This window comes from Camelus dromedarius, chromosome 10 (genome assembly GCF_036321535.1).
Source record: "Camelus dromedarius isolate mCamDro1 chromosome 10, mCamDro1.pat, whole genome shotgun sequence".
In the NCBI taxonomy this organism is placed as follows: Eukaryota; Metazoa; Chordata; class Mammalia; order Artiodactyla; family Camelidae; genus Camelus; species Camelus dromedarius.
The window spans coordinates 70,280,973-70,308,840 of record NC_087445.1 but is presented as its reverse complement, the minus strand read 5'-3'; the positions used below and the strand labels follow the sequence as shown (position 1 = coordinate 70,308,840).

Sequence of the window (27,868 nt, the reverse complement as noted above, 5' to 3'; positions counted from 1 at the left end):
TAATCGGCCTTATAGACCCTTGCATGCCCTAAAGGAAGGTGACCTTGCCACAACCAATCCTCTTTTTGCTAGTATAACTTCCTTGTCCCGCCCTGTCTGCCTATAAAAGTCTTTCATTTTGTACAGCTCCTTGGAGCTCCTTTCTATATGCTAGACGAGCTGCTGCCTGACTCATGAATCACTGAATAAAGCCAATGAGATCTTTAAAATTTACCTAGGTTGAATTTTGTCCTTTTACGTATATAAGTAGCAGCATAATTCATGGAAAAAGGAGACAAATTGTCAGAAACTGATTTCAAAACCTGATTCTGACACTAACTAAATGTGTGACACTGGACAAATTAATGGCCTGAGTCTTCTTTTCTCATCTGTAAAACAGAAGTTGTAATACCATCTACTTTAGAAATGCCACCCCTTCATCTCACTTAGTCCTTTGTAGCCCTTCTATTAACTCCAAATGTATCCCTGAAAGTTCTATCCCAAGTAAAGGTCTGTATTCCAAAAGTTTAAAAAGAAAAGACTATCTTACATCAAAACTCACCAATCCTAACAAACTTAGGAACCACAGACAGAAGAGCAATAAAAACCAGCCCCAAAGACAACTCAAGAGAACTAAATGCTGCTAAAATTATTTCTAAAACAATTCAGAACCTGCAGGGGAAAACTTGTAACCTAAAACTCTATTTAATCTGCCAACTAATCATCGTACTTTATTTGTCCACAACACTGCACAGATTTCCTATGTCTACATTTCTCCTTGTGAAAGTGTTAAAAATGAAAGGAAATATACATTCAGTGGTTTTTATTAGGTTACTGAACATATCTAGAAATAAGATTCATGATTACATTTTAAAACTCATTATTTCCCAGTTTGATATTTAACACAAAAATACATACTATAAATTAATTTATGAAGAGCTTGTGTATACATGTATATTTTTAAAGCAAACAAAACAAAACAAAACAAAAACTTTCGGGACAATGATTGATGCCAGCTTCACCCAACTTCCAACAGGGATACAGGGAGAAAATAAGGAGGCTGGTGTAAAGAGACATGGCAGCAGATAGTAAGGAACCACCTTAATTTTTCAGCTGAAAAGTCAGGCCATTTGACCCCTCATACTACAGATCTTTCTATGCAAAGTGACTGGTAGTATTGATTTAGTAAGTATGTACAGATGCATTTAACATAAAGTTATGCAATTAGGGTTATACTACAAATTAGAGCCATTTTCTACTGTTTATGCTCACGGCGACCTTTTCAACCATGACTTATTTTGTTTACACTCAATTATTCATATGTCAATTCAGAAAGCTCGATTTTTTTCATATACATACATAAGACCATTTTTCCAAAATTCTTATTTGCACATCTTCCACCAAAATTATTCCTGAAAATGAGACTAGAGATACAGTATGAGATCCCATAAAGCCTATTTGGAAAAAAGATAATGCCTCAGAATATTAACTTATATTGTATTTTAACATAAAGCAACATAAATCTTTCTATCCTTCCTTAAAACATACTCACCTCTGGGACAGAATCCAGCATTTGTTTAATAACACCATATCCAGAATATAAAAGAAGACAATGAAAAAAATAACATGTACAACTGAAACTATATAGGGAAATTAGAAAAAAATCAGTATTAAAACTGACCAGGACATCACACTAAGGAATTTGGACTTTCATAAATGCCTGACTACATAATGAAGTATTTATGGGTGAAATGATATGATGCTTAGAACTTACTTTAAAATACTCTACCCCACCAAAAGAAGAGTGGGGCAAGGGAAGACAGACAAAATAAAATTGACAAAATGTTGATAACTATTTACCTTGATGATGGGCATCTAGAAGGTTCATTATTTTAGGTTGAATTTCATAAAATTGCCAATACACAACTGTTTATGACATAAAAATTTGGCAATTTCATAGGATTCAGCTTAATATTCTCTTTATTTTGGATACATTTAAACATTTCCATAATAACTAAGCAGGTTTTTAGCCTTAAACTAACAACTAAGATATGTTTAAAATGAACCACCAATGTTTTACCTTGTCTTATTGAATCTAAGACTTAACTTATTTTCCCCCACATTTTAACGTCTCTGAAGTTTGGAAGTATTTTACAATCAATGGCATGTAATATTTCAATTGGGCAGTTAATTTTTTTCTTGGTGGTGGTACAGAACACAATGATACAGCTTAAAATCAAAGATATCTTAGACTCAATGAAGTATAGCTAATATAATTACTGAGACCAGCATTTTTAATCCATACTTTCTTTCTAATCAGGAATTTAGCACATAATGCCTAGTATTTCCTGCCCCAGGAAACCTATAATTATCTCAGGAGTTCTCTTCTGAGAAAAAGGGCAGAAGCTGTTTACTTTGTGAAGTTAGCTCCCCCTCTATAGTCTGGCATAATCCTTAAGAATTAATTCCCTAGGAGGATTCTGGAGCTCACAGCATAGTAGGAAGAGCTCACTATGAAATGCTTCCCTTTAAAGAATGTCACAGCTACGAACAAGGCCAGTGAATAAATGTTAATGATACAGAGCTTTGACGAGCACCAAGCAGTGAGGTTAGAGGGGAAGGATGGCTGCAGGTGTGGCAGTATGGGCAGGTAAATGTGACGAATGAATAAAATTAAAACAAATAGATGGGATAAAATAGGTTTAGCTTCACTTCTAAAATCTCAAAGGGACTTCATATCATAAATCCAACAATTCGCTTGGATTTTTGCATTGACCTTATTTATTTTGCTCTTTCTGTTAACACCTACCCCTCACAGCCCTCAGAATCAGTTAGCGCAGTCTATTAGAAGAGCGACAGAGGGTTTGTGCAGGACTATGAGAGTGGCGGCTGCTGACCTGTTCATATTTCTCCAGTTCTGTGTGATAGATTTGTCTGATCTGGGTCAATTTGGCTCTGTAATCTGAGTGTTCAATAGAGTTATCTGAAGAACCTCCAGAGGCTGCCGCGGCTGCAGCTGCTGCCGCCGATCCCCCACCTTTCTCAGGACCTGAAACCCCTTCTGCCAAAAGCATATTGTCCAGTCTCATTAGCTGGGGATCGGGAGGGTCCTCCTCCTGGGCTCCTCTGATGCTGAGACCTTCGAGGAAAGAGAGAGAGAGACAGAGAGAGAAGGAGCGAGAAACAGGACAAATAGTGTGAGTATTTTATTTATTTGATTAATGATCAAACAACATCAGTGCACTACAATTCATGTTGAGAATTTCATTGTTCACATTTTATCAATAAACATAAGTAAGCATGAAAATTCTTACTTCTAGGAAATTTCTAGTATCACCCTCTCTCAATATATCCCAGATTGGATCCTTGGAAAAAAGTAACCTTGGCTTCTCAGAATAGAATTCTAACATCCAATCTTCCCAGATTTAGATGATTTAAGCAAAAATGGGAAGCGGTAAAAAATTTAAGATTTTGAGAAAGAAAAAAAAATTTCAAGGATATAAAACAATCCATCAAAAGGTCGATTATTCTGTTTCTCCATTCAGTTGGAAGAACAGAATTTAAAACCCCATAGAATAATCATTCACAAGCTATATCCAAAAATTAGAAAATAAATAGAATTAGATGGGCTTTTCCATCATGTAATTTCAGGAAGACAAGAGAAATACATACATTCTGAGGTAATTAGCTATGCTTTAAAAGATATATATATATATTATTAAACAAATTTGTTAAGCAACTGCCAGCAAACTATAAAACTAGGACACTAAATACAGTATTAAAAATATACCATCAACATGGAAATACAGTGCTGGACACAGTAGTCTCAATCTAATTTTGCTTTTAAATCAAGAACTTCCTAAGTGATGCCCAGTCAGCAACCTCATCTGAGCACTATAGATCACAGCTGACAATCCATAGGTTTAATCAGGTCACAAAGGCTTTCTGCCAACATGTTTTCAACAACACAGAAGATGAAGTTCTAAAATAATTATCATGGTATAAAAGGCACTGGAGTCATGACAGCTCAAAATCAGCATTTTCATTAATGTGTAACATAATCTCAACTATCCCAGCCCAATTAACCTCTGTAAATCTGTTTCAAAGCAGGTTCCCCGCAAGAGTTACAAGGCGTCTTGGGGGATAGGGGGAAGGAAGTTGGCATCTTGCAAGTCTGCATTTAGATTCTGCCTTTTGCGTCTGGGCCTGTTGTTGTTTATCCACAGTGGTGCACACTCTGTGTCTAGTGTAACTTACATGACAGTAACATCTATAAGCTGCCAAGCACTCAACTGAGCACCAGCTCTGCGATTTTATATGCTAACCTAAAACTACCATCAGTTCTTTTAAGAACAGATTTCATTCCTGGATGCCCTGAATTATACCCGCAGCATGACAGAGCTCTTGGTTGTCTTAACTCAAATGCACAACTTTAATTTCCTCCCTCAAAACACTTTAAAGCTGCCACTTTCATTTAAAAATATACTTCAGAATAATTTCAACTGGGTAATAAAACTAACTCACAATAATTTAAAGTTATATCTGTTCCTGTTCAGAGGTAAATAAATAAGGTTTGAAAACTATAATACACTAAGACAAATTCATTTAGGGAACCAAAAGTTAGATAACTGTCTTCAATAAGATAAAATTAGTCTCAGCAGATTGCTGACAATTAAAGATAGACAAACATATATTTGCTATTTCTTCTAGATCTAGAAAAAACTGCCAAATATTGGCTGCGTTGGTATTTTTAACATCTTTGATTTTCTTCCCTTCACTTAGTTAGATGTTAAAATCTCACGGCCTAGAATGCTTACAGTTCTACATACCAAGTTTTTTGTTCATTTGGCATGAAGTGAGGACTCACTCACTGAGCAAGCTCTTACCTTGCACTTTGGGCTCTGTTTCACTTTTGTATTATTTGTTTGGGAGTTCCTTAAACTCTTCCTTTTTAAACCAAATTTTTTTGCTCACATTTCTGTGCTTGTCGGGTGTGTATGGGTGTGTGTATGTGTGTGTGTGTGTGTGTGTGTGTGTGTGTTTAGGGATACTGGTGCTCTCTCCTGGAAACGTGTTTTATATCTACCTTCAAGGTTCTTCCAGGTTTCTAGTTTTCCCCTTGTACTTAAACAAACTGATCTTTCCCCCATGGACACTGATGAGATTTTTAAATAAAAAAATCAACATACATAGTATCAAAGTTATTACACACCCCTGAACAGTGTGGCAAACAAGAGAAGATGCTCAATGAATAATACACAAGGAAACAGACTATAATGGAGATAGAAAGAAATTTGTTAAGAAGAAATGCAAAGGGCAGAAAGTAATCACCCATCTATGGCACTTTTATGCATACCTAACATGTATATAACACCACCATACCAATAGGAAGCAGCCCTTAAACTCAACAGTAGTGGACATATATAAAATTTAAGGATATATATTCAGCTAGTGTAACATTTTCCCCTTGTGATGAATAACATCTCTTATTTCTAAAATCATAAGTAAATCAACACTTCAGTGTTTGTCTTAAATATAGGAAAAAATATTTTGAGGCACTCCTTCTAGATTTACTTCATATACTATGTGCATCAAATCTAATCAGAAAAATCATTTCCTGACAAAAACTTCACACTCCTCTGGACGAAAAGTACTAGAGCACTTCACAATCAGGCAATATTAAGAAGGCTATTTATCAATACTGAAGTCATTTTCATAACTAGGGTTGCAAAAGTGAATGGATTTTTTTCCTCCATTAAGCAAAGTGTCATTTATTATGAATCTTTAAATAGTAAATAATACCCAGTTTCCAAAATTATTTTAAATTTGAATATCTGTTTTCTTACTTTAGTTCAAATTACTATTTTACTCCTCATCCTATCTCCCTCATGTTTCCTCACTTTACTGAGCTTACTAACTGCCAAAGTCACACCCTCTGTTATGATGGCTTCCAATCATAACACACACTCCTCTAGGCACCTATAAATGTCTTAACGAACCTATATTTATGAGGGCCAGAACGAATCAAACTGTGTGGTTATCAAAAGATCTTGATATCTTCAAATCGGAATTTGGGAAAACAATAATTTAAAAATTGATCATTGCTGTTTTTAATCCAAAATGTATACTGGGACATTTATAAAGGTTTATAAAGTTTTTTATCTAGGCTCCTTGGTTATCACAGCATTATAAAGTTTAAAAAAAAAAAAACCCCTATTTGGAATCTACTTATACCCACAACATTCATTTCAGTATCCCTAAGATTTAGACAAATCATACAAACAAAGTAAAACATTGTTTAACAATGAACTTGGCTTTGTTATAAGCCCATAGTTTTTGCATATCTTTCAGCAAATCCTAATTAGCTGTCTTTCAACATGCTGTGCACCTGCCCCACAGATAATGGGAGAGAGCATCTGCATAGACGACTGCATTCGAAGGGCAATAAATAAATTACGGGTCAAAATTATTACAAAGCTTTCTCCGAATAAACGCATACCCTTCACAATACTAAGCTGCAGATGTAAAAAGTACCTAAAGCCCACTCAAATGGTATGATTACGGGGCTGTTTGAGTTTAATAATCTGACTGTAATTCAGGCATTTTCAACAGCTCATTAAGGGTTCATTAATATATAGGCGAGCTTTTGAATTATAAATAAGCAGATTAGAAATCTGCAGTGGCTGGGCTGTACAGTAGTAGCCTCTCTAACAGAACAACACTGTAACACAATGAAGGCTTGACCTAAGAGAATGAGGTGCAAACACAGGGCACTAACTAAGCTTCATGGTTCCGTCATTTCGAGGACCAAACCCACTGGACCATGACTAACCTCTGTTCATCCAGGACTGAAGAATAGCCTCAGACCACGGCGACTTCACATGTATTCTACACATGGTTGTGAATTAGGCATAACTAACATCTAGCTCTGTAATATTTCCACAATCAGAGAAGACACACAATATCCATAGTCATGATAAACAAAAGTTATCAGATCATTTTTACTCTGTAAGGAGTATATTATTCAGACCTGCTGAGAAACAAAAAGCTATTATGGATACTTCAGTTGTTTGATTCCGTAACAACTCCCCCTCCCCGCTGCATGCCGTAAAAGTAGATCCCAAATTATTCATAAGCTTAGGCCTATGAAATTTCTATCATTTTGTTCTTGGATAGATCTGTTCACAATTCATTCAACCACCACACCACAGTTTTAGCTCAAAGGAAAATATTTTAGCAGAGTATTGTATAAAACAAAGCCAGATCAGATATTTTTGGCAGGCTCTGAATTCTTGGCTGCTTTGAAACCAATGACAATTCTAATATTTTCTATTATTCTTACAATTTTCCATAGATTCTATTTTGTGTCTATTATTTTAAAGTAATAAGCAGGAGTGTAGTCTGAAGTTACAAAGTGGAAGTTACAAAACTGTTAAAGAAAATACCAACTTTACTTTCTGTTTCTGTTAAAATGCTTTCTTCATTTAAAAATTCAAGTCAGCCACAATGTGAGAAACATAACCAAAATTATAGATAGAGAAGAGAGATTAATATAGATATGTTGCCACTTTTCTCCCCAAACATAAAAAAGGTAAAATAATTTCCCACCTGAAATCCTTAAGTAAGAAGCAGTTAAAGTATGAAACAGGAGACCTGGAAATGAAATGAAGGTCACAAGCCCCGTGGTTATATCATTTGAAACAATTACTTTTCGGTTGTGAAAACTGGAATATAATTTGGAAACAAAGTAGAGAAAGACACTGAAAAATCCCTCAAGGGGCCGTTACCTAAACTGGACACAATTTTGGGACTGGGAGGGAGACTGGGCGCTCAAACAGACTACAGGTGAACTAGAGACAGAGTGAAAGAGCCAAGCCAGAGCCAAGGGAAGGCAGACCCTTGAGTGGGGGCTGGCTAACTAAGAGAGCTGAGCTCAACAACAACAACAACAACCACCACCACCACCACCACCACCACCACCACAACAAGCCAACAGAGTCACATCAGCACCTCCTAAAGAAAGATCTGGAATAACGTTTCTCCCTGAATCTCATGCTCTCCTTCTTAGGTCTAAAGATGAGACTTGTAACAAACAGGAAGAATCATAATATTTTGTAGGTTCCAGTAGAAACAACTATAAAAGCAACTAATTTTAAAACATTATGAGGAAGTGACAGATGATATAGTTGCCTATCACAACCCATGGCCCCGTGCCCATCCCACTCCAGCTCCAAATCTCCTTTTAAGCCAATGTTAGTGTCTAATCCACTGAATATGGCAGTCATATTACAAGCTAATGTCACTTTCACTCCTATTTAAGGTGACTGTGTGGTGTGTGCACGTTTTTCATGTCAGGTATATTAAATATAACACGGCAATGCACTGCACATTTCCACGCCAACCTAGTTGTCACTTTCGCTTGACTCATTCTCTATTGAGGAAAAATGCAGCACTGGGAATTTACAAGGCTTTTCAGTTAAATGGACATAAATCACAGGTTTCATTCAAACCGAATAATCACTGGCCATAAAGAGCTACTTGTCTCTTACCATATATTACAGTGAAGTTCCTGTGAGCAATAATGCAGCCATTCATGGCAAAGAAAAACAGAGCGAGACATTAAGAACTGACATGTAATCCTGTTAGGGCCCTGACGTGGAGAGTGTGGCTGACATTTTTATCATATATGTCCATTTCTATTTGGAAAATCAGAGGAATAAAAATGATTACTTCACTGCCCAAATCTACCTTCCTAAAACAGCCCACTGAGATTTGTTTACATGCTGGGAAACTGCTTACTAGAAATTCATAAATCTAAGATTTTGAAGCATTTCCCCTGATGGTTAAATTGAAGATATGACTAGAAAGATTCCCCATAATGCTTCTCCACACCTCCATTTCCTTCACTTTCAACACATAAACTGTCAATCCATCGCTTTATTACATTTCACCTTCATTATAAAGCTGTTGGCAGAATGCCTGTTTCTAACATACAGCAGTGATAACTTTTCTCCAAGCACTTGCTGCAAAGCCATCTCAAGAAAGCAGGCAACTAATGACCTTTATTAGAGGTTCAATGGGAAGCAGCTAGATGCTATAATGACATTATTAGTATCTTGGTCTGTACAGGTACTAGACTCCTGGGCAGAACCTAGCTGTTATTGTCCTGCAGTTCCACAGATGTACTTAAAAAGAGAAGAGCAAAACCATTTAAAGGCATTTCTTCAATCACCAGTGTTTTTCTGTGCCAGTATGATTCCCAAGGCTATGATTCCCCAGGCTATGACTCTGGTATATCTGCAGGCTCCCAGCAATGCAAATGGTAATATGGAGATCACTTATGGACCAGCTCTTCTCCCTGGCTACACCACTGATCCCCACCACGTCACAAATTCACACGTTATTTTACAAGAAATAGAGGAATATTTTACACCAAAGAGCTAAGCCTGAAATGATGATTCAAGCTAAACATTTTGCTATTTGGGGACATCAAAAATACTGATCATACTTAAATATATTTACCCAGTAACTGACAAAACTACAGTACAGTTCATTCATTTAAAAACATTCATTATGCTCCTTACTACCGTAGGAAGGTGTGTTCATTCTGTGGGAGAGGACTTTTTAAAAATCCTTCATTTTCATTATAGTTTCTCTTTACCCTTCAAGTCTATTATAACTAAGTGTTTACACAAAAATCTGAAACTACTATTGGCTGGCAAAGGCAAATTCTGAAGACTTCCTACTTGCCAATTAGATCTTGCCTCAAGAGACAGGAAAAAAGAGTGAGGCTTGTCACTGTGAAAGTGAAGAGCAGCCAAGATGAAGGAGCAGATGGACTGTGCAATAAAAATGCAGAAAGAAGAGTTACATTTTTAAGGCACTTTTTTGTTAAATGGAGCTGCATCTTGTTGGAGCGCTTGATATATAAGCACTGTCAGCTACAGAAGAAGAGAACAGGGCTAGGGCAAGATATGAAGTATGCTGTGCTTGCATGAGACAGTGAAAAAAGGATGAAAAAAAAAAACAGGCCATGTTTCTCACGCATATTAGCACAAAGGGTTACCTGTGCTCTGTTCTTAAAGGAAATTATTACAAGTGGGGGAAAAAAGGGAACGGCCATTTTCTTTTTATCTAAAGGGACAGATGTTCAAACAAAATGCTCTATTGAAGAAGATTCTTAGGATTGGTAAATATGACAGCTAAATTTGAAAGGGAAAAAACCTAGCACTATATAAAGGAAAAGCAATGAGTTTCAGAACCAGAGTGGAGGAGAAGAATTATAATAACACTGGCTTTAATACTCACAGGTCTTTACGCTAGCTATTCTACGTGATTATCAGTGATCTAACAATCTAATGTGCCAATGATCTTTTAAAATTTGCCACATGCCTGGGGTCTCCTCACTAGAAAAGGCTAGAGGCTCACATTTGGACTTTCATCAAAATCAATTAGTCCTCCTCTATTATGCGCATTTCCAAGACTTTTCAGTATTTGTTACACAAACTCTTATTGTGATCCTCCCTTTTCCCACTTTCCCACATTCTGTTCCCTTGCCTTTTTTCCCTAAAGAATGCGACCACGGCACTTTCATTTCCTGTCTTGTCAGCGCAGATCACTGCCATGCTGTGAATGGGATAACATTACACTGTGGCGCCTGCTCCCTCCAACACGGAGGGCATCGTGTGTGCCGCTCCACACAGCTGCTTCCTCCACTACTCTATTTTCTGAAAGACCGAATCTTCCAGACTTTGATAAGATCCTCCCACATTCAGTTCACAATCAAAATGTTTCTGCCAAAAAGCAAATGTTTTCTTTCTGTTTCTTATACAGGTGACTTTAACTTCTTATTTTACAGTTGTTAATGAGAAAATCCAAAACACTATTAGTACTTGGGTATCATTCTAATGCTTATCCTAAAAATGCTCTATGTACAAATTTCGATAGGTATTAAGCACATATGCCACATACCAGAACTACATATTATAAACCAAACTTCAAAGAGGTTAATTAAGTGACTTGCTCAAGATCACATGGCTAGTAAATGTGAAAACAATGACTCAAACACAGGTTTGTCTTCCTCTAAGTCCAGGATCTCACTATACCTCAAATATCTTAAGAAATAAGTCATTACATTGGATGTTAAATCACTTGGCAACTACAACACAAATGAGCTACCCTACTGGAGAATATACTAAATAAACTCCTGGAGAATATGGAGTCAGAATATCCTGGATTCAAATTCTAACGCTATTGCTTATTAGCTATGAGATTGTAGGCAAGTCCTCTAGTTCAGTCTCTATAAACAGAGATGCCACCAACTCAAAGAATCATTGTGAAGTTTAAATGCTGTAAAATGTCTAAAACAGTACCTGGCACATAATCATTACTTTAAAAAATAATAGTGATATTCACTCTAAATCATAGAAACTGAAATCTGTTTTAGTAAAATACTATGTATCCCAAAGTCAAAGAACTAGCTGCAGAATTCCTTAGTATCACCTGTGAAAATGAAAATGAAACATTACCAAGAGCCATGCCATGAATAGAAAGAAAAAAAAAAAGTTTTGCAATTTTAAAATATAATCTGAAACAAATCTGTCCTACAATTAAAACTTTTATCTGATTTTTGACAATGTTCCTTACATGGTCAAATATGATTGGGGCTGGTTTCTTTTTTCTTTTTTTTTTTTTTTGATCTGCTATTTTATGTACCAAAATTTCTTTGCCATGGATTGTGCTGCCATTATTTTTCCAACATATTTTAATGATTTGCAGTACTACTGCTTTCTCAATGTTTATGACCTAAGTGCCTGTTTTCTTCTTTCATTCTTTTCATGTTACTTTTATTGTTGTAACATTTCCCAAGGTACAACAGCACTTTGATACATGTTGATGATGAAACTCTCAAGATGGCTGCTCATTATCAGTGGTTTCTGACCTCATGTGCAAAATAAACTCTGAAATCTAGAGAATGGCCATGTGCAGAAGACCACATGGAAAGTAAATGGTGTTATCTGGTTCCGAAATAACGACTCTTTTCTTCCTGCCAATGTACTCATCATCATGTTATAATTGGCTACACAGTGGTTTCTTAAAATTAGACCAAAGTTATGCATCTTCTCAATTAGTATTTTGGAAATCTTTAATCAAATATTTCACAGATAAAATGTGTGGTATTTTAAAAAACAATACATATAATCCATATGATATAAAAATTTTGGTCAGAAACTACCACTGGGGAGAAAAATGGTACCACTTCAGAAAAATAGTCCTTTTTTCATCCTTAATTTTTCTCAAATGAAAATAGTAGACTCTTGTTGGATTTTAGAATACCTTAATACACTTAGTTGTGTACTTTACGGCGATCAATAAACACTGTTCATATATCCCTCACAGCAGTAAGAATCCTGCCCCTATCAGATAATTAATCTCACGCTTATCTTTGTATTCATTTCCTTTGCCTTCACTGAAGCCATCTTCTTTCCCTTTTCTTTAAAATGTTCAAAAGTGAATATATAAATTACAGTCAGTTGACTTCATTATGAATAGCAAAAATCCACTGGTTCCCTTTTTTCTCCTGCAGGAAGGAATGTCCACTTTATTGTTTTTGTAATACCAAATTATCCTAACGCACTGGCACTGCTCAAAATAGCATGCTAGTAAATACGGCATGAGGGTCACTGACATTCTCAGTACATTCCAATGTAACAGCACAGCATAAAGTTTTATCTGTATTATTATAAAGGACACAGACTCAGTTTTATTGAAAAGGCTTTGTGAAGCATGGCATGATTATAGGAAACATGAACTTTACTACAATTTCCACATGATTTTACTTTTAAGTGTGCTGGCTCTTTAATATAAATACAGCATCTAATTAATGACTGAAGATGGCTTCTGTATTTTCATGTAATATTCATCTGTATGCATCCCTCTTAAGGAGTTTACATTTTGCAGTAAGTACTATAGACGTTTTAGTCAACGGTGAACTTCGAAAAGGATATTTGTGCTTCTCATGGTCATATCACATCCATCACTCTATTCCATTAAAAACCATGTAAGTGTCTGAAAAGCATGACCACCCACATGGCAAGCAGAGGACAATGGCAGAGAAGCTTGAAAGCATCTTTCAAGCAGCAAATCACACAAACAAGATCTCTATGTTAATAATACATTTATTTACTTATAAATAATCAAAAAGGCATATTCTTAAACACAAATGACAAAAAATGGCTGGCCTGGCTAATAAAAGAAAACATTCTAGTGCAAATTTATCAATAATTTTCTCACAGTCTTATTTCCTAGTGACCTATAAATAAAAGCTTAGCTAAAAAAAAAAATCTATCTACATATCATTAACTCTTTAAGCAAACAAACTACAGCAAAGATATCCAGACATTTTTCATAAACATGTGACTTCTCAAAGCATATTCTAGATTTTGAAATCATAGAGATTTAATCCCCCTCTGATAAGAAAGTAATGTGAGTCAAATTCACTAAAAAGACACAACAAAATCAAGGTAGACTGAAGATTACAGCAATTAAATGTAGTACTGCTTATTAGAACATTAAAAACATTTCCCCTCCAGAGATTAAAAAAAATTTTTTTTTCCAGTTTAGGGGTAACGGGGGCATAAAGAGTAAGATGGGGCATACACAAACGGGCATATAAACAATTAATTAGGAAAACCAATTTAAGGAGAATGAGTATTAAGATCCTTTTGAAAAGCACCGTATCATAATTACAATCAGTTTTTTCCCCAGTTACTTAGGGGGCAAAGTGTAAATGTACATTTTCCCCCATTGCCTACTTATGAAAAAAAAAATGTTCATTATTCAACCTGCTTTTCTGAAGAGGAAATACGTATGCAATAATATAAATATGATTGTATTATACACATTTCAAAATTGCCTAAAGAAACCTGATTTTGAACTGGGTGTTTTAGGTGGTAAACCATGGAAATGTCAACTTTGATTTGAGGTAACAAAAAGGAATTTAGAGGATGGATAAGCTCCAGGACCTTTGAATTAAATGAAAGACCAGAACACTCCACAGAATGTCTGCAATAACAGTCTCTACAGAAAATTATGAGGAACTACATAAATCCACCCTCTTCCTCTTCACACAGGCTCATTAAAGCCGTACTGACTCTCTGGGCAGCTATAATTCTGCTGACTGATACCCTGGAATCACCCTGTCAATACCCAGTGGTGTGCTGCCTCTCCAACTATCTCTGCCCCTAATATTCCTCTCTTTGATGGGATTTGCTGACCTTTAATCTGATGCTAGTTTACTCTCATCACTGAAGTGTAAGTCGGAGAGCAATAAAACGGCAACCTCACTGATTCAAAAGGGAGAGCTAAAGCCTGCTAACTGTGAATCTAACCTTTTGTAATGGCTCGCTCTTAAAGGAGGAAGCATGAAGTGGAAGGCAGCTAAAACAAACAATGTGTAATGCTGAGCACAAGACTTATTAGAATCCTTTTTGCATGGGTATTACAAGAGGACATCAGGGCAGTAAACAAAAGAGACACAAATATTTGCAAGGGAGACCAAAGTCCTGGTCAGGATACCCTTCCACGCCAATACAAATCTCAGTAAGAGCTGTGCTATAGAAAATCAAGCAAGGTGAGATGAAAAGAAAAAACCTGGGATGACTCCACGTGGATGTAAACAACACTGGAGTAATAAAATCATCATTAAAAATAAGATGTTTTTCTGTGATGAGGTGTGAGACTATAATGACTGAAAACCAAAAACTCACATTCGCAATGGGTCCTGGGGAATTAAAAGAGCTTGTGGAAATTAAATGCTTCCAAATAATTTCCAGTATAGTATTAAAGGTAGGTTAATAACACCGCACATTTATTGAGTGCTTCCTATGTGTCAGAGCCGGCTCAGAGTGCTTTACTTGTATTAACTCATTTAATCATCTTAACAATCCTAAGAGGTAAGTACTATTATTATGCCCACTTTCATTATCATGAAACTGAGGCCATGCTCAGTCATATAGTTAGATGGTGAAAGAGCCAGGATTTGACCTGGATAGTCTAACTTTACAGCCTGAAGGATTCACTACCTCTTGTACATGATATATTAATAGAACCTAAAAGATAGAGTAACTGCCTAAAAGGAACACTCACTTTTATTTAATTTTTGTATGTTTAAGAGTTGGTTCTGGGCATTTAAAAAACGTCCTCACTACAAGACTCTTAGTTCACTTGTGAATTATCATTCTTTACAAATTGTTTAGTATCTAACCTATGATTTTGAAAAGCAAAAAAAAAAAATTTATGAATAACATTGTATTCTACAATTTTATCATATTTCTCCAAATTAATCTGTTAAAGATTATCATCAGGTGTATTTTCCAAGAATGTTGACAATTAGGAAGAAGTGAGCAACTATTAATGCAAAAGTTGAAATAATAAAGTTCAAATATTTGACATTTTCAAAGTGTATTTATGCAAAAACATGTATTATTCCATGTTTTCAAATGGCAGCAAATTCTGAGCCCTTTTAAATGATTTGAAAGTAGCATCCAGTTTTTTATGACTAGTCTCCTCAGGTTTCAACTATTTGACCAATAAGCTTGAAGGGCCATAGACTAAATCACAAGTATATATAGATTAGTTTAACATCAACTAGTGGTGCTAATCGAACAAGACCACTTTTCACCTGCTTGCACAAAGACTAAGTGTCTTCCATTATAAATTAATTTGGTAAACAAAAAAAGAAGGATCTTTCAGGTTGCAAAACACATGAATCTATATAAAATATACACTAAATGCCAGAGCGTAAACAAAGCGGAAGTTATTGCATAACAAATCTCTTCCAATCCTCCTGGGGAAAACAGAGCCTGACAGTATTAGGTTCTAACAGGTGCAGATAGCAGAAGAATTACTTATTCATTCTACCAGAAAGAAAAAGGATAATAAAAAGCATAATTTAATTTATAATTTATGTTTACAAGTGTTATTTTTAAGAGTTACAGTCTGCTTTGCAGATTACTTGGTCTGGTTCAAGTTGACATGTTGCATCATAGAACAAGCCTGAAGGGTCTTCACAACATGTACAGTAATTAACACGTCATTAACACATTAACTAATACACATTCAACATCATCAATGTTAATAGCATAATAATTAACTTATAGTACATAGCACATAACACCCCTTGGCACTTTTCAAAATAAATTTGGAAATGTATACTTTCAAATATTTAAAAGGTAGCTATTCATATTGAAATATTTTCATCAATAAACATTTTTATAATTGTGTATGTGTGTTGTGCATATTTTTTAAATGAGGCGTGTTTAGTGACACTAGAAATTAAATCTATCTGATTCAAGCTGCACTGGTACAAAAATACAAAGAACAAAGACGAGCCTTACCCTGTGAAAGAACTAGTAATACATTAAAAATTTAATACTTGGCAGGTCAAATCTGGATACTCTCTGCTGAAGACAACCAATATTAATGAATCAGACTACAGAGTCATTGTCTGGGATCCCAAAGGAAACAATAATGCAAGTACAACAAATTCTTCTTAGAAGAGAAAATGCTGCAAAACTACTTAACAGAATATCACTGGTCAATGCTCTGATCATAAATATGTTAAACCTTATATAATGTTTTTGAATATGCAATCAAGCTAGATCCAGTTTTAACTAAAAATTTACTCTGATTTTATTTTTTGGTTTGTCTTTGTAGTAAACATCTTAGCATAAACATTTGCCTCACCATTAACCTCTCTCCATATAAGAAATAATAATTTATTTAAAAAATATAAGTTCTGTTTTATTTCCACAATAGATCTCAAAGATACAAATAAAGCAGCTTCTTCAAGAAACGGATGATCTGGATTTCTCTAACAATGAAGGTGACACAGTTAAAAGAAGGGCAAAGAAAAGACAACATCAGGTGTCATGGTTTAAACAAGGATCGTGTCAGATCAGGTAGCCACTTTTCACAGATGATCTGGAGAACTCCGAAAAGTAAATTGGTAACAAGAATAAAGTGCAAAGGATGAGATAAGCAAAATAAACACATTATAGACAGTCTACCAGGTGAATCCTCGAGTTAATTACTGCCTGGTTATTATTTTTAAAATTTTGAAACTGTTACTGGAAGTGAGACTATCTGGAAAACACAACTAACAGGTTAGTTGGCTCAGCTAACTACAGGGGTCCCACTATGTGCCAGACATATATTCCTTCCCTTTACTTCATATTTTTTCATTCACTCATTATATGCACAGTACTGTGCTAAGACTCATACACAGCTGTTTAGCAGAAATTATTGATCACAACTAAGTAACTTCGGACTCCATTAAGAAACAGTTATTTCAGAAATGCAATTTTGAAGTACAACTGCTAAATTTTAAATCAATTAACATATGCTCTCTACTAAATTTAGTTGTACCAAATATCTGTATTTAGTTTTTCACATGCAGTCAAGAAGCTCAGACACAGAGTAAATGCCAGATGATGAATCTATAAATATCCTCTAAGTAAAAGCATTTATTTAAAAACATGAAATTTATCAATATCTTTCTCTTTATTTGACTCAGTTTTGTCACCTGCTACCTTTGAACTCCTTGGCATTACTGGTGGTAGCAGATAAGACATCAGTTTGAGATCAGAGAACTAGTGAAAATTATTAATGACAAAAAAAGGTGCTAAATTAAGTCAATTTTTCTTCCAGTTTTAAAATTCTGCAATTCTATAACAATGACCAAAAATATTAACAAAAATATATATGCTTTAAAAAAGTATTTAAAGCCATCTTTTAGAAAAGATTTAAGGTCTCTCACCTGGTATCTACTAATAGCTCTCTTAATATTTGGTTAGAGTAAGAATAAATTATAATTTAATCCTTGAATAACAAAATATCTCCGTATTTAGTTCTTTGCTGATGGGAAGAAATTGAAAGCAAAACACTCCACTTTTAAGCTTTTTGTTTTCCAGGTATTACATTTTTAAATGATCAGTTATCTGATAAAATACATTCCACATTCTGCATATTGCTTGGGAGCTGAGTCTCTTTTTAAAAAGTATCAAGTCATATATAGGGGACTAGTATTATGATATTAAAAAACATATACACTTAAGTGTACGTAACTAGGGTAAGGCTCATTTGCTTTTTCTACATCTCTATGTTGTTTGGGTGTAAAGCTACCTGCATGCAGAGGCTACACTGTGGGTGAGCTGAACCATCATCCGTTTATCCTGGAGTCTTCTGCACTACATACAATTATGCCGGGGTCACCTGGGTTATATAGGAAGCCTGAAGTTTTAAACTGTCATTAGAATATTGCGGCCTGATTTTAACAATACGGCAGTGCTTCTAATGATCTTAAAGGTAATTCACTATTCAGACCCCAAGCAAAAGATGCAAATGTAGCACTGAAAGCTCCTTATTAAATACCCACAGGCTACATCTCTGTACAATAAGTGGTCCAGGTCTTTTTAGAACATACTAATTAGATGAACAGAGAATCAGAAAAATGCAAAACCAGGTCATGCAGCAAAAATGGTGAAGTGTTAAAAAGGGGGGGAGGGGATGAGAAAACAGCAAATAACTCCATTCCACCATTATTAAAAAATTATCTACAATAAGGAGGCAAAATAAATCATGTCAGGTCACTATTTGACTCATCCAAATTAGGGTGGCTATTACTACTAAAGTTAAGTTTTAAGTTTATTGTCAGGGATATGCTTAACTGATGATACAATTCTATGAATAATACATTAAGCAAAAATCCAATCTAAAATTAAATTTGCCTTGGGTTATCTACCATTACTAGAAATATTCAGAATTATTCTGGTTTATAAATGAAAGCTAATATCAAGAAAATACTTTTTGGGGGGCTTTACTTTTTAACAGTTACATACACAGACTTGCCAAACCAATACTACCACAGTTTTACAAAAGACGGTGCCCTCAATTCTCAATTACTTCTTGACAAGCACATACATAGATACATTTAACAGAAAAAATTATATTTGTCATTTAAGATGTATCAAAATAATTTGTTTCATATCAAGTGTTTTTTTTTTTTTAAGTCTTATTGTTCTAATCCTAACTTTGTAAAAGGAACTGCGGAGTGGAGAGTCTAGTACTACATTCTGGCAGTGAGACATTGAAATAGTCACCAGCTGACGAAAAACCTGTAAGACACTATTTTGAAGCTCGAGGATTTGTGCTCTGCCCTTTCTCTTCGTGTACCCTCTGGCAATGGCAACACATACACAAACACCCTCCCTGCCCCACTTTCCCCCTCTAGCTCTCTCACTCTCTCTCCACCTAAAGAATGTGACATACACAATAAGGGAAAAAATAAACTAGGCATATGATATAAAGGGCTGTCTTCTCATAAGTTTTTTGGAAAATAATTTAGCTTTTTTAGAAGCACGTACTGAAACCAGCACTTTAGCAACATTCCTTTCAACACCATAAAGTTTCTTTTATTAAATAACTTATTGGAGAAAAATAACCCTTGATGTCAAACTGGTGAGGTGTTTGTTTGTTTGTTTGTTTTTAGTACCAATCAGTTCTAAGTTCAGCATTTCTATTTTAGTACTTGTGTATTAGTTTTACATGAATTTGGGCATCTAGTTTAAACAATAAAATTGTCCTCATATACTTTAAACAACTTTAACATTCAATATACAATAACTATAATACAAACAATCTATATACCCATAAGGAAGTGCTAAATCAATTCACTACAACTCGAATTTATAAAATCTGAGCACTAGTTTAGAAGCCCAAGGCCCCGGATCCTCATCCCATATCTGCTGTACTACTTGGTTGTTGGCCCTGGGCAAGCTGCCTCCCCTGAGTCTCATTTCCCTATTTATGAAATGAGAGGACTCAGCTAGATGTTCCATCCCTTCCCTCGACAGGTTCAGAATTTAGTTAGGACTCTCTGAGAGTAGGATTATAAACTATAACAAGTAGCCCAATGATTCTGAAATGAGTCCTAAAATTCAAAGGGCTCTTGAACTCATTTTATTTACTCTGTAAAGCAAATTTGAACCATTATTACACTAAATTCTCTGAAATCTAACTTGCATCACATTCTAAAGGAGATTATAAAAGTTTCTGGAAGAAAACCTTGCTCTTCTCTCAGAATCAGGCTGCACTAGAGAACTGGGGGTAGAGGTAGGGAATGGGTAGTGGGAGGGTGTCCTTACTGGTGAGAACAGTAGCTCCCAACTGATAAATTTTATTCTAAAAATGCAAAACACTGCCTCAGGACCTCAAATCTGTCTTTCCTAACCAAGACACCACCGGCCCACAGAACTACATTGCAAGAAGGAACCTTATTAACTATTCCATCACACAGTTGACTTAAGTTTCAAGTTACAATTCTTAAGTATAAGTTGCTGTATTTAATGGCATAGCCAATAAAGAATGATACATTTTGTAGTACACTAGGTAGTTCTTCATAAAATGATTGCTGTCTCTAAGTAAATGATAATTTTAAAAAGTCACATTAATATCTTATTTATTAAAATAATTTAAATGAAATACTATTGTATTGTAAATTTTATTTAAAACACCCAATCCTTAATTAGGGCTTAGTTAAAGCCAGCTAGTGGTAAATATATATTCACGCAGTTTAAGATCTTTACAGGATAATATGCAAATGATAATTCTGCCCATGTCTAATACAGAATAAACATGCACTTGTATGGAAAGCTCCCATAAACTTTGATGCTGTTTCTTACTTCAGTCCAGTACTTTTAAATCAGATATCCTCAAATAGCAGTTTTCCCTACATAAACTAGAAGTACAATAAATTTCAGTATGTAGTCTTTTAGACATGAAATACATTTTGCTGGTATTTATGACATTTCAGAGTGGTTTAGGCCTCTAACTAATTTGCTGAAGATGATTCAAGTATTCTAAATGAAAATTGTAAGTAATATTTGCCAGAAAGCAATAATAGTGACAATTCTGAAAATCTAGAAAAGGCTTCATCAATTCATACTTAGATCTTTTACTATTCCAAAATACACTCCATTTTTTCTGATACTCTCCATAAAGTCTCAAGGATGATCTGATTGGATGGTTTAATAAGCAAAATATCTTACAAATGTTTTTTTGCCCTCAAGAAGCTATTCTAAATGAATTAGTCTTCCACAAATTAATGAATTCATATTTTAAGATGCATTTGCAAAATGTTCTATCATTCCAATAACAATTTGCAACCTAGTTAAGAAATGTTAGCCTACTGGGGGGGGGGGAGTCTAATGGGGAATGTCATGTATGCACAGAAAAAAAGGACATGTGAATATAAAGCCTGTACGTACTGGTTTTGACAAGACACTGCATTTAAGTGATTTTATTATGCATATTATTCCAAATATTCAATAGCATTTAGGTATACATTTAACTACTGAAACCTTTTAAACAATGATTAAGTTTTTAAAATCACATTAAATTCCATGTAATCTCTTAAAATCAGTTATAAATGGACAGGAAAGGAAACAGTTAATATACTAATTACAGTAATTAAGAGTTGCCAATTTAATTATAGCTGGGGATATGAATGCTCTAACATTTGTTAGAGTGTAAAAAACAAACCTTTAATGCAGAGACTTTGTTCACAAACATCTAATGGAGACCTCCTCTACCTCACTCTGCGCTTCTCTGCTGACACAATAGCAATGGGTTCAGATTGAAGAACTTGTCAGCAATCAGGCAGGAGGAGGCTAATTAGCTTGCAGGTTAATGAGTGTGATGGCTCTTGACAGCATTTTGTTACAGCCTCTTCTGTATTTAAACAATAAGTGATTACTTATATACAGTTGAGACATTCTAACCATAATAGCCAAGCCCACATTTTCTTTTACAAGCATAAAATCAGTTCTTTTGTTTCTAAATCCAAAATATATAAAATTTGCATTAGTTATATGTCTATCACATTCTTAAAATATGCTGGAAAGAAAATGGGCATTTCTAAAAAGGTAATAAATGTACTTTATATAGAAGCATGCCCTTTTGAGTTGAAAATTTCCATGGAAAGGATGCCCAGTTGGTGAAATAATTGGGTTGCTGAATGATAATTTAAATATGGCAGCTTTTAGTAATGTGCAACAACTTTCCTAAAAAAAAAAATTCAAGATTTTTGTCTTAATTTTTTCATTCTAGGTTTTCTCTCTGTGAAATAGGTATATAAGGCACACACAGAGGAATCTCTTCACTTACCTTGTCGGCTACTAGGGATTTGAAAACAGGTGGTGAATTAAGGAAATAGCTCTATTGAGAGATTAACCCATTTCATCAACCAGTGGAGAAGGAAATAAGAACATTTTTACAGCATCCCTATAATCCATATATTTAGTGCTAACACAAATGCCTTAATAAAAGCACTAAGGAAAAGAAATAAGTGAGTACTTTGCAACATTTTGATTTACTTTGTAAAGTAGCAAGTATTAAAATCTAAGTAGCCTGATTTTTATTTACATGAGAGGAAAATGATACGTGTCCAAGAAAACCTTATCTGAGAATTAAACTGAACTTTAGCTGCATAATATCAAGGGAGAGTTATTTCAATTTAATATTCAGTGTTCCCTAGAAATTTGAACAGACATGGAAGAAACACCTGCTGAGATTCACACTGCTTTCTAAATTATTTTGCATGCATGAAAATATTATTTGTGTACCTTCTCACTACTGTATGATGAACATTTGAATAAAAATAGGAAAGTAATAAAAATTTCAAATATGTACCTTTCTAATGCTCTGTTTTATGTTTAAGAATAAAAAGTATTATGTAAGTATTATATCCATCACAATTATGGTAGCCAGTGTATAACTGTTTATCAAAAAGCTTTAGCAGACCTGGGCAGATTTAGTGGGGGAAGAAAGAAATTAGTGTAAAAACCAAAACAATTTGTTGTAGAGTAAAAAGCTCCAGGTATAGTGAGTATCTATAATTTCCAAGGGATGATAGAAATAATGCAAATTCAAATTCTGTGGTTACTTTGTCACTTTTCCTTAGTTATTCTGAATAATAAGTCCTTAGGGTCAAAATGCAAATATTTAAAAATTTTTCCATCAAGTATATATGCTACTTACACATCTGAATTCTCTATTACATTATAAGCAAAATATGAATATAGGTTTCTCTGCATCATGTTACATTCTTAAGTAACATAGTATTAACATATTGTTAGCTTACAGGTATGTCTTACCACACATACATGCAGCCTACTGCACATTTTATAACTTACACCCTAAGACGGTTAATATAGATCCTTAAGCCCCAAAAGTCACAATACTGTGCTACATCCAGGTAGGTATGTAAACAACTTTACCTAAATTCTAACCCAATTAAGTTTTAGAGAATCAAAATTTTCCTCTGAATTATATGATTAATTCCAACCTAGTGACTTTTGGGGGGGAATTGACACCTAGTAAAAATCACAACCCATTCTGCCTGTTTAAATGAGAATATTCCTCAGTCTGAAAAATTATTTATAGAGATTTTTTACTACCCTTGTATACTGCAATGTTATTTCCTTTCCCACACACTAGCAAAGTCCATTTTCACAACTGCTATAAAGCGGCATGTTCACAGCTAGTAAAACAACTCAATAAATAGCCTCACGAAGCTATAGCTGTCTCATATCCTTTCCTCAATAAAAACAGAGGTGAACTGCTTATTTTCAGCAGCACACTATAAGAAGACAGAAGCATTATGACTGCTCATACATTCTGACTATCATTTGCCACAAGCTATATCTGTCAGCATTAAATAAAGCTGCATTATAAATGTAAACAAAACACCCACATCTACAAAATGAGCTGTCCGCCATGGCTGTAGGCATGAATTGAACCCGCTTATTGACTCAGGTTGCTCTTTTTATTTATTCTTCTACAAAGACATGCATTTACTTTACCCTACAAGCATAGGAGATTTCAGAAAGGCAACTAGTCTTATGCTAGAGCAAAAAAGGCACAAATGAGTATCTTAAAAGGAATAACATTATACAGGCAAACATTGACCAATTGTTAAAAAATTATTTTAAAATGTTATCCTAGATCAAAACACTAAATTGCAAGTAATCTGTGAACCTAGTCCTCTATATATGTATTTATGAAATGTAAGAGGTAATTTACTACCAAAAACAATAGAACTTTAATTTCAAATATCTATCGATAACAAAAGGAGTGTAATGAAAGGGGTGTAAAGATACCCATACAATTGTACCACCCTCCACATCTTGGGGATTCACTGATAAAGTGGGGAAGTAAAGATTCAGGGAATTCAATTAGGCAGGGCATAAAATCAACTTATGCTACCAACAAAAAAATCGTTTCTAAAAAAAAATGAAAATACCCTTTGCAAAATGCCTTTTGTACTTTTTCCAGGTGTTTCATTCTTAGTGCAACTTATGCAGCCATAGTGACAGAAGAATAAAGGGTAACAAATAAAGGGGTACCAAAAACTTTGTCAGCTTAAAAACACTTCGCCAGTTTTATTTTTTTAATTCTGCAGTTAATAGATAACACTGAATTTACTGCAATAAATTTACATTCTCATTCAGAATGTTTCAAAAAAGTAAGGAGATCTTTTCTCTTCATTGTTGTTACATGATAGGACATGCTGCCAGGGAAGTAGACATCTGAATTACAGATACACCGAATTCCTAGATGTGAATATAGCTCTGGTAATATTTCAACAGGTGTGCTGCACGTCAAGATTTTAGTCTATTTCCAGGCTTATTTTGAAAAGGACCATCATCATGCCAAATCGTGCCAAATGAAGGTAGGTTTTTAAGACATTCATTACAGACAGAGCCAGAGTATACATATAAGCCACAAACACACATGGATTAGAGTAAAAATGAAATACAGCATTCTTTCAAGCAACCACATTGGGCTCTTTCTGTGTACTTGATCAAATAATTTCTCAATTATTTTTTTCTTCCTAAATTAACTGATTTCTTTGGCCTCATGTACGCAGAGCTACAGAACTAGATTTAAAATATGCCTATGCAGCCAGAGACCACCGGACAGATTTCCAGATGACAGAAATCTAAACATATGCAGAGACCAAGTACTTCAGAGGGTTAGTAACTATTCATCACCTGTGGAACAATCCAAGAGTCACTGAGAGGTCTAAAAGTTTATACCTTTGTGCCTAAGAACAAGAGTCCGCAGATTACAGTCTAGATTTTTAAAGCAAGAAGTAAAATGCAGTGGTTAAAATATTAACACATACTGTCACAGCTTATTCTTATGTAAGACATCATCCCCTACAAAAGAGAAAGCATAAATGTTCCTTTGCTTCTCACTACTCCATAGATGGATATTAATTATTACTGCCTTTCCTTTCTAAGATAAGCTTGTTAACAAGAACTACAGGATTGCTTACAGATGCTATCCATATTGGGTAGGTTGCATCATTGTTTATGATGTTTACAGAAAAAACGGAAATCAGTACAAAGAAATAGTACGGAGTAATTAATGTATTGTACTGTAGTAATTTCCACTTTCCACCTCCATTTAAATAAAATAAAGCTCAGTAATGCCAGTGTAAATCAGGGGGAGCCACAGGGGAGCACAGCAAGGCAAAGACATTAAAGCCATACCAAAGCCCTTCTTCACCCAAGCTACTATTATTATTACTTGTGCAAAGCAAATATTCAGCCTCCAACCTTAAATCATTTCAATTCCTATTTCCAAGTATAATTTAATCTTTTTCAGCGACACTTGATGCTTACTTCATCACAGCATAATGACAGATTAAAAAGTTGTTGAATTAAATATTAAAGAGGACTTCAGGCAGTTCTGCATTTTTAAGGAATAACACAGATTGGGGATGAAATGAGAAGCCCAAATGCATATTTTATACCAAAAGGAAAGAATACATATATTTTTCCTTCAGGCCACCTACTTTGTAATAAAACACAGGGCAGGTTTTTATTTAGTGGATAAAAATGTGAAATAGTATTATAAGCTTCATATCATTATAATCTGGCACCATACATGATGTCAAAGCTAATGATACTAAGAATATGATATTTTTGGTATCTTATTTAAATATTTTTAAAATAAGTGTATTCATAATTTATCACTTTTGCATTCCGATTTTAAAAATTAACTTATTTGTGGAAATTTATCTCAGAGATCAAAATCTCACAGATGATAGCATCAAAAGCAAACCATTATGTAAACGATTTTATGATACAGACTGTTCTGAGTGAGTGAAAAAAAAAAGTTGAGCCATACTAGTAAATACAATTCCAATTAAAATGCTGATTGGATTTCCAGGCCTCATTTTGGAAGCTCCCATTGGATTCAGGTAAAATTAAAGATGAAATGTCTGTAACAGTAGTACCTTAACTCAAGTGGAGTGGAAACAGGGTCAAAAAACAAAATTTTGTCACCGTAAGTTACTACAAGATACTGAATATAGTTCCCTGTGCTATACAGTATAAACTTGTTGTTCATCTATTTATATATATTAGTATCTGAAAAATATGAAAACAAATACATGTATATTCATTGTATGACTGAAGCATTATGCTGTACACAAGAATTTGACACAACATTGTAAACTGACTATATGTCAATAAAAAATATTTAAAAACCCCTAAAATCTGGATGTCTACATTTAGAAAATAGAGAGAGATAGTAATATAAAGATATACACAGTTAAAATTCCATAGATTACTAAGTTTGGTATATGTTTTCAATTTTGTTGTTTTTAAAGAACAGAGTTTTTTTTCTTGAGGCTTAAAAGAAAACAAACTTTTTTTGTCTGACTGAATTTGAGCAATTTAATGGGGGGAAAAAAGAACTCCATGAACACTTGATTCTATTTGTATAACATCAAATTGCAATATTTTGTACATGCATACATTTTTTACACAATAATTCTATCTATGCACTTTCTTTTCTGCTTTTTCATTTCACTTATATGTTACCAATATTTTCTATTTGATTGAACCACATGAAATTGCCATTGTTAAAGTCAAGAATGGTCAGATACCAGCAATTTAATATGATTCAATATTCATTTTAGAAAATTGCATCTTTATATAGTTCCACTTAAGAGGAGAAAAAGTCATCCACAATACTGTTTCAAGCAATTAGAAGTGACTTTAAAAATATGTGCTATATACAGGGATCAACTTTGTCCTTACAGGCCAGGGAAGAAATGACATTTGTTTTCGAAAACAGTTCATTTTTGGAACAAGTGCATAGTAGAAATGCCAGAAGAGCTTTAGACATTTTTAAAGTAATACTTCTAATCTATTTATCGAAAGAAAGAAAGAAAGAAAGAAAGAAAGAAAGAAAGAAAGAAAGAAAGAAAGAAAGAAAGAAAGAAAGAAAGAAAGAAAGAAAGAAAGAAAGAAAATGATAAAGGTATTACATTGATTTCTTCAGAAATTATGACTTTGGCTGGAATAGAGCTAAATGTCATCATGGCTACCAACTACAACACGGCCTTGAAAGGATGGCCTAGTTCTTTTGGAAAAATTTTCAGTGTGGTTGCTCCTGGCTGAATGTGACACAATTTACACATGAAATTCTGCACACACAACCCTTTATTTTAAAGAAAAGTACAAAATATGACCGTGGAATTGTTTTTGCAAATCTAAAAAAGGAGCAAGGCTTTTCAAATAATCCTTTCATTAATCTTTTCCAATCTCAGTGCTCTGCTGTTCTACAGGCATGGATATTTGGCTAGTCATTCCTTGCAAGCATACAATTTTAAGTTCACACAATGAGAAGCATAAACTACGCTGCAGAAATACTATACAATAATCTTTACTGATACTCTTAAAAAGTGCAAAAAGAATAGAGAAAGCACATTCATCCTCCCTACCATCCCCAGTACTTCCTGACTAAAGCCAAT

At 34.4% G+C, this 27,868-nt stretch overlaps 1 protein-coding gene across 2 annotated transcripts in view; it reads right to left on the bottom strand.

The window, feature by feature from the left end:
• Positions 1-27,868, bottom strand: part of PBX3 (PBX homeobox 3) — a 198,194-nt gene that overhangs the window by 44,870 nt on the left and 125,456 nt on the right. For both annotated transcript variants that reach the window (XM_010984337.3, XM_010984336.3), the window contains exon 3: positions 2,877-3,118. In XM_010984337.3, the coding sequence (XP_010982639.1) occupies positions 2,877-3,118 (242 nt within the window). The remainder of the gene's footprint in view (positions 1-2,876; positions 3,119-27,868) is intronic.